This window comes from Vidua macroura, chromosome 3, assembly GCF_024509145.1.
Source record: "Vidua macroura isolate BioBank_ID:100142 chromosome 3, ASM2450914v1, whole genome shotgun sequence".
NCBI classification, from domain to species: Eukaryota; Metazoa; Chordata; class Aves; order Passeriformes; family Viduidae; genus Vidua; species Vidua macroura.
Window position 1 is genome coordinate 79,612,122 of NC_071573.1, and position 17,213 is coordinate 79,629,334.

The 17,213-nt window shown below is 42.5% G+C and overlaps 1 protein-coding gene across 2 annotated transcripts; it reads right to left on the reverse strand.

The window, feature by feature from the left end:
- Nucleotides 1-611: 611 nt before the first annotated feature.
- SLC35A1 (solute carrier family 35 member A1) lies at nt 612-17,092 on the reverse strand. 2 transcript variants are annotated; one of them, XM_053972572.1, is made up of 8 exons: nt 16,825-17,092; nt 13,578-13,755; nt 8,286-8,445; nt 7,785-7,937; nt 6,472-6,538; nt 3,022-3,198; nt 2,487-2,621; nt 612-1,169 (listed from the first exon to the last, which is right to left on the reverse strand). In XM_053972572.1, exons 1-8 carry the CDS (start codon nt 17,051-17,053, stop codon nt 1,105-1,107), a joined length of 1,164 nt encoding a protein of 387 aa, XP_053828547.1. In that variant the 5' UTR covers nt 17,054-17,092; the 3' UTR covers nt 612-1,104. The 2 variants fall into 2 exon arrangements, with proteins under 2 accessions (XP_053828547.1, XP_053828548.1); XM_053972573.1 differs by lacking the exon at nt 16,825-17,092 and adding an exon at nt 16,268-16,534.
- Nucleotides 17,093-17,213: the final 121 nt, after the last annotated feature.

Below are 17,213 nucleotides of genomic sequence, written 5' to 3' on the forward strand. Positions count from 1 at the left end.
GCTGTGTTTAACATGCCCCACTTTCAAGTAAAATCCAACTCCTTAATTTATGTCCAAAGAAACTTAGCCAAGAGCATGAAATTGGTCACATTTCAACTCCACTGTGAATGTCAACAAGGTGCCCAATTGCACCAGGGCCAGTTTTCCCACAATGTAGAGTTGAATTATCTGGAAGGCCTCAGAAGATGAGGAAGGAGGTTGAAATTGCACAGTTGGCACTGATAAATTAAAGGTGAACATGCATTACAGGAGCCCTTTTCAAGCATCTGCATGCACAGAGAGGTTGAGAGAGAAAAGATCTAGATAGAAACTTTGTGACTCATTCACACTTAAGTCAGAGGTATAGGAACAAATACAAACCTTCCCCTGTACTATGCATAGAAGATCCCTTTACCACCTACAGCCAATATAAAGAAAAACACTTAAAAAGGAAAGCCACAGCTTCAGAGCCTTTCATTTGACTTTTTAAACCAAACAACAAAGGCTACCTCTAAGCACTCTGAGGTTGGTGATGCTCAAAGCAGGGGTATTCCCTGTAGAGTTGTCATCTCATGCTTATTGCCTAGAAGAGAAACTTGTCCTGTCATTAATCAAACTGCAATTGCCAAGTATTTTAAGAGAAAATGGTGGCAGTAGTTGCTTTTTTAATAGTTTTTTTTATGAAGCTTTTCAGGCATTCCTGCCCTCAAAGAGCAAGGCAGTTTATCAAATACACAAAGAACCAATTTCCCTCCGTTATATACATTATATACAATTGAGTGATCAGTTCCTTCATTGGGTTTTCCTTGTAAATGAGACTCTTCATTGTTGATGTGAATGAAGAATACCTTCCATAAAATACCCAGCCAGCTCCTCAGCTGCAGTGTAGCTCAGTGTCAGCCACTGGAAACTCCACGTGTAAAGCAGAACTAACTTCTGCTTTTAGTCTATCCCACTTAAACCATTTCATGACTAGCTTAAGGCTAATTTTGAAAAAAAAAAAGCAGTTTTTTTAAAAGTCTATTTTTTCTTTTGTCCATCTGTCAATTTTTATGGACATCACACAGTAGCAAGTCTCTCTTTTGAGCTCTTAGTCTCTGAGGGCTGGATTTTTGCGGTGTCTTGTCAAGGTAATCCATAGAGGTAAATAGAAATACACACGAGGAGAGCACCCAGGGAGAAGGTAACAGCTGAAAGGAGACAAAATAGTTTAAATAAATACATTCATATAAGAAACCTTCAGCAAGCCATGTAAATTATGATATCTGAATGATAGTATTGAAGTTACCCAAAACTAAAAAAGACAGCAGCCTATTGATAAGTCACAGCATTTAGCTTCATCCTCTGTCACTGGGATCTCTTGAGTGTTTACAATCCCCACACAGTTCCAATTGGTCTCATCAGCAAGATTGTAGTGATGGTCGTTGTAAAAGAAACAGTGAAGTATCTCCTGCAGCCCCAGGTGCCATTTGTACAGGTTTACCTGACAATAAACTTATTCACAAAAAAGACAGTGGATGTGATAAAGTAGCCTGTGATTACACCTTTTTTGCCTTTCCATGTCTAGACAGGGTTGTTTAGAAACTCTATTAATGAAGCTTTCACAGAAAGCTCATTAGTTCAGGTTTGATTTGTGTCAACTGTCAAGAAAACACTGCTCAAGTAAGTTTTTAAATTTTTTTCATCCCTTGCTTTATGGTGCTCTTTTGCAGCCAAACACTGATTATTTTCTCCTTATGCAAACTGTCCTTACTTTTTGTCTCACTAATACTACATCAAAAAGCTAATTTCCCCCCCATTTTCCCACACCATCTTTGGATTAAGGTAGGAAACCACCCACTAAACAGTGAAGGACTGAGCAGGAATGCTGGGCACAGTATCACACAGACCTGACTGGGGATAAAATCCTTTGTGTAGCTGCAGAACAGCCTAGAGCCATCTGCTGTTCCCTCTCAAAGACATTCACCACATCAGTCAGTCACAGCCCCAGCTGCTCTTTGACTTTCTCGCATGGGGGTGTCCACAGCAGATGGGGAAAGTAAAAGGTAATGCAGTAGTGGGTGTAACTCATCAGGGCTGTGTAAAGCCCTTGAAGAAATAGCTGAGGAATTAATTTGGCACTGGCTGTACTAAACCCAACAAGAAATAATAACCCATCAGCAGCAGTCCCAGGTTAACAGCTGTATCACACACTAAACTGCATCAGAAAGTGATGCATAAACATAAAGATGTTTAAACCAGAAAGGTTCTTTCTGTTTGAAATTGTAGATGCCTCTGAAAGAACAAAGCACCGGTGCCTTTGAAAGCAGAGTCATCAGGCACCTTTGTGCACCACAACAGGGACCGATGATGCATTAGGGCACAGGAGTCCTGGAGAAGACTTGAAGCTAAAACCAGAAAAAACTGGGAGGGGGCATAAACGATGGCCTTGCTATGAGCTGTGTGCAGCAGGCTGGGCAGGCAGGAAACATGCACGGCCATGAAATCAAAGGCAAAAAGGCACTTACTTATCTGGAGGCCAAAGAGGATGACTGATGCCACAGTAGAGAGAACAATGGCTGCTGCTGCAGAAAAGCCTTTCATGATGTTATCTGTGTACTTAACAACCACGGAGGTGTAGAGGCCACCCACGCTGGCCAGAACTGGGAAGAAGATTAAGGTGTTACCATAAGTACAGGTGCAGTAGGTTATTCTTGAAATGATGCATTTTACTCCACTAGTGTGCTCCTACTTTGGGCTACATTGTCCTAATTAATGATCTAACAGATCATTCAATGGAATGGGATGTCTGCGTGGCATCCAGTAAATAAGATATAACTCATTTAAAGATGATCTACTTGCTAGTCAATTATTTAGGCTGCTGTTTCAGCACAATTTTAAACTTATTAATTGAATAACTTCCAAAAAAACGATACTTTAAAATAAAATCCCTCAAAACACACTTGAGTGTGTCAGACTGAATTTGTAGCTTCCTGCAATCAGTTGTATCATTTGTTAAAGAAGAGAAACAATGTCAAAAGACAAAAACCACAAGATACTTACGGACAACAAACCAGACGTAGTATGTGTAGCCATAGAAAAACCCTTTCTCAAGAATTTTGGCACCATCTGACACGTACACAACAAATAAATTCACCACAATCCCAGATAAGTACAGCTGAATGTTCCTCACCCACAAGGAAGTATCTGAACTCTTTAACACCTTTTCAAAATAAACTCCTGAAAAAAACACGAAAAACAAAAACCCAAAAATATTTCAGTGAGAAGAATGATTCCTGGTTACTGCATTTAAAATCCAGACAACCTCTTAGAACCAGCAAACTCTCAAGCTCACTGTCTGTGGAAGACCACTGCTGAACACCAACGATGGATCCAGGGTTGGTGCCTCACTCCTCAATGCTCAACCCTTGGCCCGCTGAGAAGATGAAAAGGTATCCCATGGGAGTACTTCACTGAACTCGAGGGGCATTTTCCACCCTGTACAAACTCCCTTACATCTGTGTGAGTATGAATATGCTACAGCAAAGGGACTATGAATGTTCCTCTCTTACATTCTCAAGTACTTCAGATTTGTAACTAACTTAGCCCTATAAGGAGTTACTGTTGTCTCATAGAATCTTTTGTTAAATTGTTTCAATTAGGCTGTTATATTTAAGTGCAGTTAAAACCTTCAGGCCTAAACCATTGGTCAAGTCCGGGGCTAAGTTTAGCAAGGGGATCCACTTTGACTCAACAGGAAGGTCTCCCTCAATCTTGTTTATCCTTACCCTTTCTTATCTCTACCCTTTTTCAATCCACAGCCTCCGTGAAAATAATTTTATGTTAACTTTAGTTTTAGATTTATTTTAGTCCAATTTTTCTCAGAGAGTAGGGGAGGAAGGGAGGATCTATATTACCTCAGTACTGAAACTGAAAACTCCTCAGGAGCTTTGTGCTGGCAGAGCACTTGGCAGAGCAGCTCCTTCTGAAACCACAGCTTCAGGGGATTACAAGAGCAAATGAAAACCGAGGCCTTCTGCTAATTGAAAATACAGGTTGGTTTTGAGGAAGTGGATTTCATTTTAATCTAAAGCTCTAGCTCTCGATACCACATTGAAGAGCATTATTTTTATGCTTTGCATTACTCAAACTCCCCAAATACTTCTTCATTATTCTACTTGGGAGGGAGACATTTGGCAAGGCCCTCACCACCTGCCTTTTTAACCATTGCTCACCCAGTCGGGACTTTGCCAAGCTCTGGATTTTCCTCCACATTTCAAAACAAAGAGAGCAGTTTGCAGGACTCTTACCAGAGACTTCCATGACCTTCTGGTGAGAGCCCTATTGACTAGAAGTTTATTGGTGATTAATATCACACACCATCCTTCATAGAATATGAGAAAATAATATGGAACCAACAAAGGTGGCACAAAGACCCATGTGTTAGAAGCCCTAGGCACACACCCCTCCCACCCAAAAAATTCCCCAAACTAGCTTAAAGGAAGTTTTTTCTACTCTTTTATTAATGAAAAATACAATTTGTAATTTAATAGAATACAGTGAGTACTTATAGTGAATAAATGAGAAGGCAGATTTATATTTCAGGGGTTCAAATAATTATAAAACCAAGGAAATACTATATTATCTCATAAGAATATAAATTTTTGAAGGGTAAACAACAACAAATTAGTATTGTTAGTGATTGCAGCCTTTAAAATAACCCAGAAAAATTACCTTGAGATTTCTGCCCCCTGAGAAAACCCAAAGAGCACAAGGTGTAATCAACATAACAGAAATTTGGCTTGAGTATGAACCATACTTGTAAGTGTTATAAACTGAGAGAACGGTAGGCAAATCAATAAAACTATGCTTCTAGATTTGTGAATATACAATTCACAAATCCACTAGGCAAGAAGAAGGAAAGAATGGGGGCTGATTAGGAGAATCTACTCCTCAGAACTGTTTTAAGTCACAAAGGATCTGCCACTAAATTATCCCTCCAATACTTTTAAAAGCCTTGTTGGGGCCCCAGAGACTTGGAAATTATCACATTATCAGCAATTTGAAGAAAAAACATATTTTCCTTCTCTAAGTGACAAACACACACAACCTCTTTTTCATTTTGCTGGACTAACAAAACTCTCCGTAAAACATGGTCAGTTCAGAACCTGGAGGTCTACTGGCAAAATAACTGCTTCATGTGAGTGTGGGAAGGAAGAACAGGAAGAGAATTTGAATAGAATTTATGTTTTCAACATGTAAAGCCCCAAAGGCACAAGGAGCTCTGTGGATGAAACACACAGTCCCTCCCAGCTGCCCAGAGCTTCAGCTGTCAGCAAGGAAACCCAAGCTGCAATCCTTTTGCAGGAGAAGAAAGCCCTAAGTGTCTCATGCTGCTCTGAATGTGCAGACCTTTGGAAGCACAGCTGTTGACCCACATTATGGGGGAAAGAAGGAGTTTTAGGAGACTCTGAAGGCTGTATTTTGTCTTGCAGCTTTGGAGCATCTATTTAAATGAGGAAATTCATAACATTCCAGAAAAAGCTGACTGAGCTGTGCACAGTTTTATCTGGCATCTCTGCTTCAAAGTGCCTATTTTACTGAAACGACACCAAATAAGAACTACACTCTTCTCCTCTACCCACCAGGATGTTTTTCCACAAGTAATGAGCATCTACATACAGCACAAGATCATTTTTGCAAGATTTTCCAGTACTAGAGGTGGGTGATAGTACCTTGTTTTTTACAGAGGAGAGGGGAAGAATCCAGTTTACAGTCAGGGGAATATGCCCCTGTGAGCCAAATTTCAAATTAACAAGTAATGTGCATTTCTTTATTTCTGAACACCAGTTCACTTGTCCCAAAGTTTTGGTCTCCTTCTCCAGAAGCCAGAGAAAAAACTACGCAGAGGGGAGACACTGGTTGTAGAACAAAGCAAAAATAAATAAAACCAAAATCCTTCACTGAGTTTATCCAGGCTTCCTGCTACTACTCTAACTCTCTGCCTTCCTCATGCTCCCTTTACATCCCAGTTAGATTTTCCACCTACAGAACTATGGCAATGTTTCAAGGCTGAGCTGATACAAGAACTGAGCGAGGAGCTCAGCTCCCCTTGTAAAAAAAAATGCAAGTATTTCATGTGATCACCAAAGGGGAGCTATTCACTGCAAAGTAAACTTTATAAAATCGATGTACATTAATTAAATGTACAGAGTGAGTCATTATGCTGCTCCCTACAGTCTTATTCACAGCATTTGAAAGACACTTCCAATTGCAAACCAGCCCTCTATGTTGCATCGTGTAAAACCAATGGTACATGCTCCTATCATTTGCTTGACAATGGGAATAATCATGTTATGAATCTGCCATAATTACCAAAAGTATAAGACAATTATGGGTAGAGGGAATAAACTATTAGAGGAAGGCACTTAACAAATGTAGAATGTTCAGTTTTAAGCACTGTGAGTTCTCCAGTCCTTTAGATACAGCCCACATACAGAAATAATACTGTACCTGCAAATCCTGAACAAAACACTGCCACAGCAATCGCTCCAAACCCTAGCCATGGGTTCTGCTCCACCTGCAACATCAACCATTATTTTAAAAAGGATACAACAATTTAGTCATTCACAATAAACAATTCCAGAGTGCTGTGGTTTAAATTCAGCCAGCAACTAAGCACCTCCCGGCTCCTCACTCATTCCCTGCAAGCCCCACAGTGGGGAGAAGAATTGAAAACAAAAGGTAAACTTTGTGGCTTGATATAAGCAGAGTTTAATAACTAAATCAAAATAAAAATTACTAATAATTCTAGTATTAACAAAAGGAGAGAGAGATATAAAACCCAAGAAAACTAAGTGATGCACAAAGTAACGGATCACCACCTGCTGACAGATGCCCAGTCCATCCTGCAGCAGTAATCAGCCCCCCTCCTCGCCAAATTCCCTGATTTTCCATAGTGGGTGCAACATTCTATGGTACAGCACATCCCTTTGGGCAGCTCAGGTCAGCTGTCCTGCCCATGTTCCTCCCTGGATTCTTGTGCCCCTTCTCACTGGCACAGCAGGAGTCACTGAAAAGCCCTGGACTCATGGTTAAGCACTACTGAGCCACAATAAAACACCAGTATTACTAGCATTGTTCTCATACTAAATCCAAAACACAGCACTGAACCAGTTACTAGGAAGAAATTTAATTCTATACCAGTTAATTCTATACCAGAGCACAGAGCTACTTCATTAAGCAGAGCAAAATTGTTAGCATTTCAGTGCAGTACCACGTGCCCTTGCTGATCTAGGGCTGTCCCTCAGATCAGCTCAGTGTAGCTGTGTGGTGTTTCACTTTCTGTGGGTACTCCCACAGTGCTCAGAGGCAATGTCTACTTGGCTGTGGCCAGTGCTCCCAGAGGCATGACCTACCTTTCCCACTAATGCAGCTGAGCAGCAGCTGTGACCTAAGGAACAGAAGACACTTGTTTCTCCCTACAACGGGATTAGGTCAGTGCCTCTGAAGGGTGTGTTTAAATGACATACCCACATTACACTGGAGTTTTGCTCCTAATTCTTTGCAGAGCTTTGATTCAAAGTTCCAACAATTAAAATGTTACCAAGGCCAACTGCTGGAAACAATCTATTACTCAGACACTCCTAGGATGGTGCATTAGATTATGATGGCTGTGGTAATTTATACTAATTGTAGCAATCCATTGCATTTCCAACAAGTGAGACCAGAGCCATAGCACAAGCCTGTCTGAACTGGTACACAACAAAGGTGAAAGCCAAGGATCATTTATTCTTTATCTGCAGAGGGAAAAATTTAACTCTTACCTGTACTTTTGTAGCCTGAGCAGGCTCCCACTGAACAAGGGTAACGCCACCACACAGCATGAAGACAGAGAACCACTGCAACTTACTAAGGGTACGGTTCAGCATCAGGACTGTACATAAAGCTGTACAAGGGATCTTCAACTGGTACGTCACCTAAAAAGATGGGAATGTAGTGCAGAGGACATGGTTTTATAAACTCCTCCAAAAGAAGAAAATAAAATAGAAAATTCAACTACAGAATGACAGGTTTTTATATTCATTGATTTCCTACATATCCATCTCCAATTACAACAATGTGAATTTGAAGGGACTCTAGCAGTGAGTGGCTTGGCTCAGAAAGCCAGAGCTCTGCAGCAGAGTGTATGCTCTGAATAGAACAAAGCACAGTTTCGCTTGTAACACTGAGGCTGAAAAGAGTGCTGTGTGCCTGAAACATGTGCCTAATGAACCAGGAAAGAGAAATATATTTCCAGGTCTGTTACTGACAGAAACCTGTATTACCTGATAGACTGCAGCATCCAAGTTGCTAAGAGCCATGAACGCCATATTGTTTTGGAGAGCGTACACCACAGATGGAACACTTAATTTTAGCAATTCTTTAGCACTTCCGAATACATTTTCTTTTAAAGATGTTATTAACTTTGTCAGACTTCCAGTTTCTCTGCAAAATAAAATATTAGCATAATGGAGGACATTCCGAAACTGTTATTTTAAAACAGAAATCAAATCAATGAATCCTTTGGGAGGGCTGAAAATTTGTCTTCCACGATCAGTTGTACTTTCTGCTCATAAAAGGAAAAAAAGGTTAACTGACAAAAAACAAGTGAGGTTTTCAACAAGATGAGAGAGACATTCTGGAATCAGGAAGTTAGATGCATTCATGTGCAGCAGTGTATCAATATAGGCAGTGGAACAGAAGGCTTTTGTTCACATCTCCCCTTTTTTACTGGGTATTAATGTTTGTATGTGTTGTCAAATGCCCGTGATTTTCCATGGGAAAATTTAAACTAGGCCTCACAGTACAGTCAAAAAAAGATTGTACCCTTGCACACTACTTACCTAGAAAAACCTCTCATTCCTCAGTCAGCCATGGGTTCCCATTCTCACCTGTGCTGTGGGAGATGCTGGACCAGCACCAGCACACACATGAAGAGGTCTGGCGGGTGTGTGGGGGCTCCCTGTCTCTTGTCCCTGTCTTTGCATTTCACACCTCTCCTTCAAGTAATTACAGCGTGTGACAGAGCAGGCAATGGGGAAGAATGTGTTGCTGCTGGCTGCTTTTGCAGTTTGCTACTCAGCTTTTCACAGCTGGCCTCTGCGTTACTGGTTCTCCCTTATCACTTGTACATCAATCTGACATTTGCTGCTTACTTGTTGCTGCTGCTCCAGTCCTCTTCCCAGTTCTCCCACGGCTCCCCTTTCCAATCTTCTTTCGCTTAGCACTGACAAACACCAACATCCAAAATCACTCCTGCCCCCTCCCACAGGTCTTTCAACTTGTAAACTGTACTGCTCTTAAATTTAACTCTCCTTGTGGTTCTATTACACATTTGTATGAATAAATAGCTTTAACTACCTCGTTTCAGCATATTTTCCTTTCCTGATAAACCACTGACTCTGTACTCCAGTTGTTCAGCTTTTCCTCTCTGAAGATTATAGACTTAACCCTGTCATGATCCTTCCATCTAAATTTCTCTCCTTCCTTGCCTTCCTCCCTACTTGCACCAAGCATATACTTTCTTTTCTTTCTTTTCCTGTTTTATTTTCCCCTGTAGGGAGAGCAGTCATTACAGAGGCAGCTGCAAGGGATTCTTTTTGTATTTTTCCGTAACAGAAAGCACACACAAAAACCAGACATGTCTGGCCACAGGGAACAACCGTGACAAGAAAATCCATGGACAAATAGCACTTAAAGTGAAGTCTGTAATATAAGAAAAGGGAAGAGCTGATGCCATGCTCACCACGGTTAACTGCACTAGATACAGAACTGTATAAAATGTTAGGAGTCATTGATATTATGGGCAAATTTTTGGTTTGTTCCAATTCTGAATGTGTTTATTAAATTGTCTAGGATTGGGAGATAAGATGTACAAGAAAATTGGGTAATACTCAAGTACAGCTGGACTAAAGTGCTTCTATCTCAAATGTCTAACTGAAAATAAAATATATTTAGCATAGACACAGTTCTACTCTATGAAAATAAGAAGTAAAAAAAAATACCACACAGCAATAACTTCTTCTATTCATTGATACTAAGGTGGGCTGTCAACAATATTCAAAATAATTTTAAAATAATATTTAAAATAATATTTAAACTGCTTCTGTTCCAGACCATGCTCAGTGAATTTGCTGATCACATTTTTAAAGTCACAGCAGCAATAGTAACTTCTGTCTACTTTGACTTCAAGAACAAAATTTCAGCAATGAAGAATAACACGTGTCTAATAATCACCATCTTCCCTTTAGATTTTGAGAACAAGAAGATAAACTATCTAACAGTTCATCTGTGCAGTGGATGTGCTTTCTGAAGCATGCACATACTAAGAATCTCTAACTGTAAGTTGAATTCAGTACATGGCCAAAAAATAACTTAAAGCAAACCTCCATGTACAGCTGATAATGCAAAACTAGGTGCCCAAAGAAGTACGTTGCAAGATCAGATTAGAAAACAAAAAATGTTCTAGCTTGAGTTCCGCTTTCTTGATGCTGATCTAGGTTTGAATTTTAAAACATAATCAATTTTCTTTGTAGGATGGTTTAGGTTGGAAGAGACCCTAAGACCACCTTGTTTCAACATCCTGCCATGGGCAGGGACAACTTCCACTAGACCAGTTTGCTCCAAGCCCCATCCAGCCTGGTCTTGAACACTTCCAGGGATGGGGCATCCACCACATCTCAGGGCAGCCTGTTCCAGAGATTCACCACCCTCACACAGAAGAATTTATTCCTAATATCCAACCTAACCCTATTTTCTTTCACTTTAAAGCCATTTCCCCTTTCATAAGTTCATTACCCCATTGACAAAGCCAATTTCTAGGTATGAAGAGGTGAGAGATACTAATAGCTATCAGTTATGCAACAGAAAAACGCATCTGTTAGAAAAGCTGAAGTTAAAACTAGAGCTTGCAAAACAGCTCTGCTTTCCTTCATCCATTACTAAGTAGTTATGTACCAGCTAAGAACGTAGCAAATGCTATTACCAGATGGTGAACAGGACTTTAAATAAGCATGAGAAATGGAGAATTTCAGTTAACAATTAGCACAGCTTAAACTATCATAAGCTTCTCTTTTGAAAGATAATTCTTTGGCATTCATCCATTCAATATGCCCTCCAGGAGACGCCTTAAGAGTAAACAATGAAGGCATCATGTAATAATGTGTAAGAAAACAAATTTGGCAGCTGGAACATTGGGAGAGTTATACTCTAGTATCCTGTATATTGCAGTTACCAACGTTATCTCTTTCAAAAAGAAAAGGTACCCACACAAATGTATACTGCTGTACAGTGAAAAAACAGGACTGGTTACTGAGCTACAAAGGCACCTTACCTTGGTGAGACAAATTGGTTAGGATTTAAAACTGAAGGAAGCTGTAAAGGAGACACAGAAAGAAGCTGTGCTGGATCTGATGCTGTTCAGCATATTCATAAGTGATCTGAAAGGGGAGGTTACTAGAAAGTTGGCAACTTTTGGACCCACCTGCATGCCAGACACGCTGCCAAGGACAGGTGAGCATGGCCTGATGAATGGTGTCTGCTGGTGCCCATCTCTCCCTCAGCTATGGAGAGAAAAACCCCACCAGCTGACCAAATCAGAATAGACATTATAACCTCCAAACAGCTCAGTGAATCTGATTCTTCCCATTTTAACGGGTAAAAAAGGCTCAGGTGTCAATAAATGAGAAAGAACCATAGGAAATGGCCACCCCTATATACAGCAACCCTCTCTCATCTAGTTTTGGGCACCTGGCAAGAAGATGCAAGTAGTTCTTGGATGGCACAAGCTCAAGTATAGCATCAGCTTTATGAGAAAGCTGCCTCAGAGCAGCCTCAGAGAAATGAGCAAAATCCTTAGGAAAGGAACTGAGGCCAAGAGAGAAAACACCTTCACCCCCCCTGCCTAATGCCATGGCACGTTCACATCCTGAATACAGCATGCAGCTCTGGATCCTGTTTCAAAAGGGATGTATCAATACTGGAAATGCTCTAAGGATGGGTACTATGATGATCCCAGAAAACTTAAACTAGGGCTCCTGGCTTAGAAAATAAATTAGTGATGAAAACACAGATCTGTAGAGTTACAAAAAGCAAAATGAAGGAGGAAAGATTATTCATCCTGTTTGTTAACACAAGACAAGAGGATCCATAAGTTTCTGCCACCAGCTAAGGAAAGTTCAGCCCATGTTTTACCCCTTGGCTACACTTCCATTCTACACATACTCTGCTGACAAAGGGAAGATAATGGGCTACAGAGACTTTCTGCTGTGCAGGGCTGTTCTAAAAACATCAACATGCTAAGACTTCTTTCTGAGTCAAAAGTAATTTCATTTTTAATTATTTCAAGTAAAAAGACCATTCGTAAATTTAATGAACAAAATATTACAGACCCTTAACAAAAGGGATTGCTTACCCTGCTGCACTAGGTGTACTATAAACAGCCTGGGTCTGAGCTGCACAAGATTTGACAAATTACACGACAGAGGTGAGGCTATCTAGAGGCAGCCCTCTACCATCACTATTGGGAAGCATGGGCTGCTACAGCCTCCAGAGAGCCAGTGGGATCCTCATTGGTTACAACAGTGAGAACCACAGCAGAACCATGTGTCAGCAGAGTCATTTCTGCCAGCATTTTGTGCTGACAGAGAAGTCCAGAGTGCATGTAAGAAAACCAGAAATTCCCCATTGGTCTCATCTAACTTCTCTAACACATTCCATTTAATGAAAGGTTAAAAAAAAAAAAGGCAGTTTGTCACGGTTGCCTTACCAAATTCAAATATTGCCTCACTTCTAAAGCAAGTAAAATGCCATTTGTGTGTTAAGAGGAAAAGAGCTGATGAAAATCTGAAGTATATCATGTGACTCCATGATCCTCTAGCACATAACAGCCAGCCTTCAGATGTACCACAAGCCACAAAGAGAGACAGAGACCTTAAAAGAACAAATTCTACCACAGCAGCAAGAACTGAAAGTCCAGAATATAAAGATTCTTCCTAGGAAGGATGTAGCACAGGGAAGCTGAGAGAAAAGGCAGCAGACTGATAACCTCCCTACTTGAGATGCTCATGCATGGACTAAAGTTCTAGTTCTTAGCAGCAGTCTGGGATTACAGAAGCTAATATTTTTTGATCACAGTCTTTCAGCATTGGTTTGCAGATTATTAGAGACAGCAAAACGTCTGTCTGTAACATTGGTTGGGAAAATGTGTTCGTTGAACATTAGAATTTTATGTAACTCAGCAGATGATGGCTCACAGCAGATGATGAAAGTCCAACTTTCATCTACACCAACATTTTAAAGACTAAAACATCACGGATAATCCATGCTGACACTCTGAACTGATTCCAAAGTACACAAAAACAGAAAATATGTAGAAAGGATACACCTGAATATTGTGCTGTATACAAAGCAGTTTCAGTTGATGAGGACTCACAAGCTCTAACCCGCTCTAAAATTACCCTTCCACAGCACCATTATCCAGCCACATTCTCAAACATACCTGCACTTCAGGACCCGAGAATCTGAGGTTAGAAGCAAGGACTGCTTTTCAAAACAATGATCAGCACTCCCACACTTACTTAGCCAGGATGCCCACACTCAGGAACAACTTGATAACTTCAGTGACACACACAGCTGTCGTTGAAAAGTAGAGCTCTGTCTCCACTGTCCTGGTGTACCGCAGTGCTACTGTGTACGTGGCAGCAACCAGGGTCATCACCGTGAGGCAGTACAGCTTGAACAGTAAGCTGACATTTTCTGAAACAAAACAGAGGAGAGGACTCAGTGTGACCCCCATTTTAATTTAAGAACTCAGTGTGTTCTCCAGCTGGAGGGATGTATCAAACACCACTGTGTCAGCACACAATAATTACAATGTTAGGAAACACTTTCCATAAAAAAAATTTGGTTAAATTTTAGAGCCTTCTCAAAGAAGCTTGTAGAGAAACCATATGTTTGAAAATGAGATGCTCTCTTGCCCTTGTAATCATCCTTCATTTTAGAAAAAAGTAATCATACATTAATATTTATCTAGTAACAATCAAAAAGTCTTTCTGTGTTTTCCTGCTCTTTAGCTGACAGTAGGTGCTTGCTGTGAAATGGCAGCTGATCCTCTTCATGTAATATACTGAACTCTGACACAAAGAGTGTTGGCAGACTAGCAAAAGCAAAAAGAGAGGAGAAGTTCAGTATAAGCAAAGAAATCTAGCAAATCTTAATTAAAAAGGCAGCATTTCCATCAGCCCTATTTTCAACCTAAGTTAGTAAAAGAAGAAGATTTTACTCTGAATGGTGATGGGACTTCACACAAAGGGCTTTCTTGAAAAATTCCCTGTAGAAAGGCTTAAGGTTAAAGCTCTTCCAGTAAATTAAACCACACAAGGTGTATAATTTGTGTTATCCCCTCTGTCTTCCCCATTGATATACTCTTACACCAGTAGCAATACTTGTAACAATTTTGACCCGGACCAACTACTATTCTGCAAAATTTTGGAGCTAGCCTGTCCAATGTCTCCTGGAACAAGGCAGTTTTTCATCCATCTGCACTCCTCTAAGGCCTGAGAATGCAAACTCCAGTGCATTCCCAGGTCAGGGAATGGCTAAGCCTGCATCTGAACCAGCTAAGAAAACAGCACACAGCTCCAAATGGGATTTCTCTGCCCAAAGGCAAGACCCAACACAAGACATCAGCAAATGTGTGGCTTCTACAAAATCCTTTTTCAAACTGGTAGATTGTTATGTTTGGCATCTCTCTGGTGGGTATTGGTCATTCAGCAGCACCTTTGGGGCCACTGTCACATTCTAAATATCCTAAAGAAATGTGTTTTAATTGGTGTAAGTTTGCGTTCCTCTGCTGATTAGGAAATGAGATACAGGATAAGTAGTTTTGTAATAACTTTGTTCATTTAATAAAGGAATGAGTTGCTGAATCCAGTGAGACCAATGCTTTGGTTCATGTTTCTTTCAAGCCAGAGATGTCTTCAATTACATAACATTTCTGCAAGGTACAGTTAATACCTCCTGCCACTGCAATCATTTAAATTAGCTACTTCCTTATAGATAAAAATCTTACCCACGTCAGTAACCACTTTTAAAAGGTAGAGCCAATTAGTTTTTGGACTAACAATGCTTAGAAGAGACTTATAAACTGTAACCCACTTTAAAATTAAATTTGGACTGTGGGGAGGAAATACAAGGGCATAACAACCCGGAAATATAACTAACCCCATCTGGTTTTACAAAAATGTATCTTCTAAATATGTTTCAGTGCTGACAGAAATTATATTAACGCTGTAATTTGACACACAAAGAATTTAAGTCTATGCACCACCAAACTACAGCTAAACTTAATGCTTGCCACTAGTAACTACTCTTTAATTAAAAAAAAAAAAAAGCCCCAATTTGGCAATGGTTTGGAAACTTGGGTAAACCAAAGGCAGCAAGACATAACAAATCCAGTATCTAGACTAGATAGTTCCAGCATTATGTAAAAAGGTATTTGTAATTCTTTTCAGCCTGGACATTTCTTCAGCCTAGCTCCCATGTCTGCATCAGTACCAGTGCAGCGAGGAGAACAGCACAGCTGGGGCACACATAACTTCTGCTGATAAATCTGTACTTACACCTGCCTAAAGAAAAGAAGAGCTGGAAGAAGCTTTTGTTTTTTCCCAGTAAATCCCACCTGGTTGAAATGATTTCTGGCAAAAAGGGACCAGACAGGCCAAAAGCCTCAGGATAAAAGTGCAGGCCTCCCACACATCTCCAGAGCTCATCTAAGGGCTCCTGGAAGGCAGCCCCGGGCCAAGCCCGGCATGGGAGCCCAGCCCGCTGCCCACCAGCTTATCCAGGGTGGCAGGCGCCTGGCACACACTGCTGGGAGCCTCCTGCCCCTCACCCTGCCACGCACTGCCGCAGCTGGGGAGCCCTGGGCAAGGCCCTCCATGGGGCAGCTGGAAGAGGGGCAGGCGGCGCCGTCCTGGCGGATTTAAGCCCTGCTCGCTTGCTCCAGGTTCTGGCTTCGGGACCGTGCGGGCTCTGGCCTCGTTGTACACAGAATCCCTGAGAAGCGGGGAATCAATTAGGCTGGGAAAGACCTCTGGTGTCATCGAGTCTGACCAAGTGCCCCGAAGTGCCACATCCAGTCTTTCCTTAAACATCTCCAGGGATGGTGACTCCACCACCTTCCTAGGCAGTCCATTCCAGCAACTAATCATCCCTTCTGTGAAGAAATTCCTCCTAATGTCCAACCTAAACCCACTCCAACATGCACCTGGGTGCGGCGGCGTTTCCAGGGACACCTGCGGCGCCCCCGGCGTGGGTGCAGGGGATGTCCCTGTGCATTGACCGCCTGCGCCCCGGGATAAGCCCCAAAGATGCTGCGCCACGGTCAGCCGCTCCCAGAGGGGAACAGGCGGCGGGGAAGACACGACTGTGGCTAAAGGCGGAGGCGTTCCGGGGACCCGGCAAGCCCCGTACCGGGAGTACCCGCCGCCCACACGCCGGGGACGCAGCGGTGCCACAGCACGGGGAGAAGCTCCCGGGCGGCGTGAGGAGAGCGGCAGGGCGGGAAAGCGGGCGGGGAGAGCCCCTCCCCGGCGCGACCCCGCGTAGCCCCTTCCCCCCCTTCGCTCCCGCGGTGGTGGCGTCCGCTGCCACAGCCCCAGCGGGGAGGACAGTTCCACTCCCTCTGGCAGGGGGGAGGCAGGGGAGTCTGCGCGCGGGTCGCGTTTCCTCTTGGGAAAACGGGTGGAAATTGTCCTCGTTCTCCGGCCGTGCTCCCACCGGGAGCCGCGGGACCCGCCGGGCGCCCCGCACCGCCGCCCTTACCTTTCGCAGGCGTCATGGTGCTCGCCGAAGGCGCCAGGACCGCCGGGCCGGGGCCGCCCGCCGTGCCCCGCCGCTCCTCCCATCGCACCATAGAGTGCGGCGCGGCCGCCCAGAGCGCCCCGCCGCCCGCGCCGAACCATCGAGTCGAGCTCCGTCCCGCCGGCACATCCTGGAGAGCATCCTGCTCCAGCCGGCCGCATTTCGGGACTGTTGCACTGGCAGCAAACATCCAGGGATCTCACACACGTCTTTCTCATTGCCAGGAGCAAGCTCGTAGCCACCGACACGTTTCTGCCGCGAGAAAAACCGAGATGGAGGTTACAATTGTATTCCCCAGTATTTTACGGCACTGCAGTACCTCCGCCAGTGGAAAATAACAAAGTAGGATA

Excerpts from the sequence above, each read along its gene's own strand:
- SLC35A1 (XM_053972572.1), bottom strand. The coding sequence starts at position 17,053 with ATGTTTGCTGCCAGTGCAACAGTCCCGAAATGCGGCCGGCTGGAGCAG. Across the intron at positions 13,756-16,824 it reads CACCATGACGCCTGCGAAAG|AAAATGTCAGCTTACTGTTC; the intron begins GTAAGGGCGGCG and ends GTTTTGTTTCAG. Across the intron at positions 7,938-8,285 it reads TGGATGCTGCAGTCTATCAG|GTGACGTACCAGTTGAAGAT; the intron begins GTAATACAGGTT and ends CCATCTTTTTAG.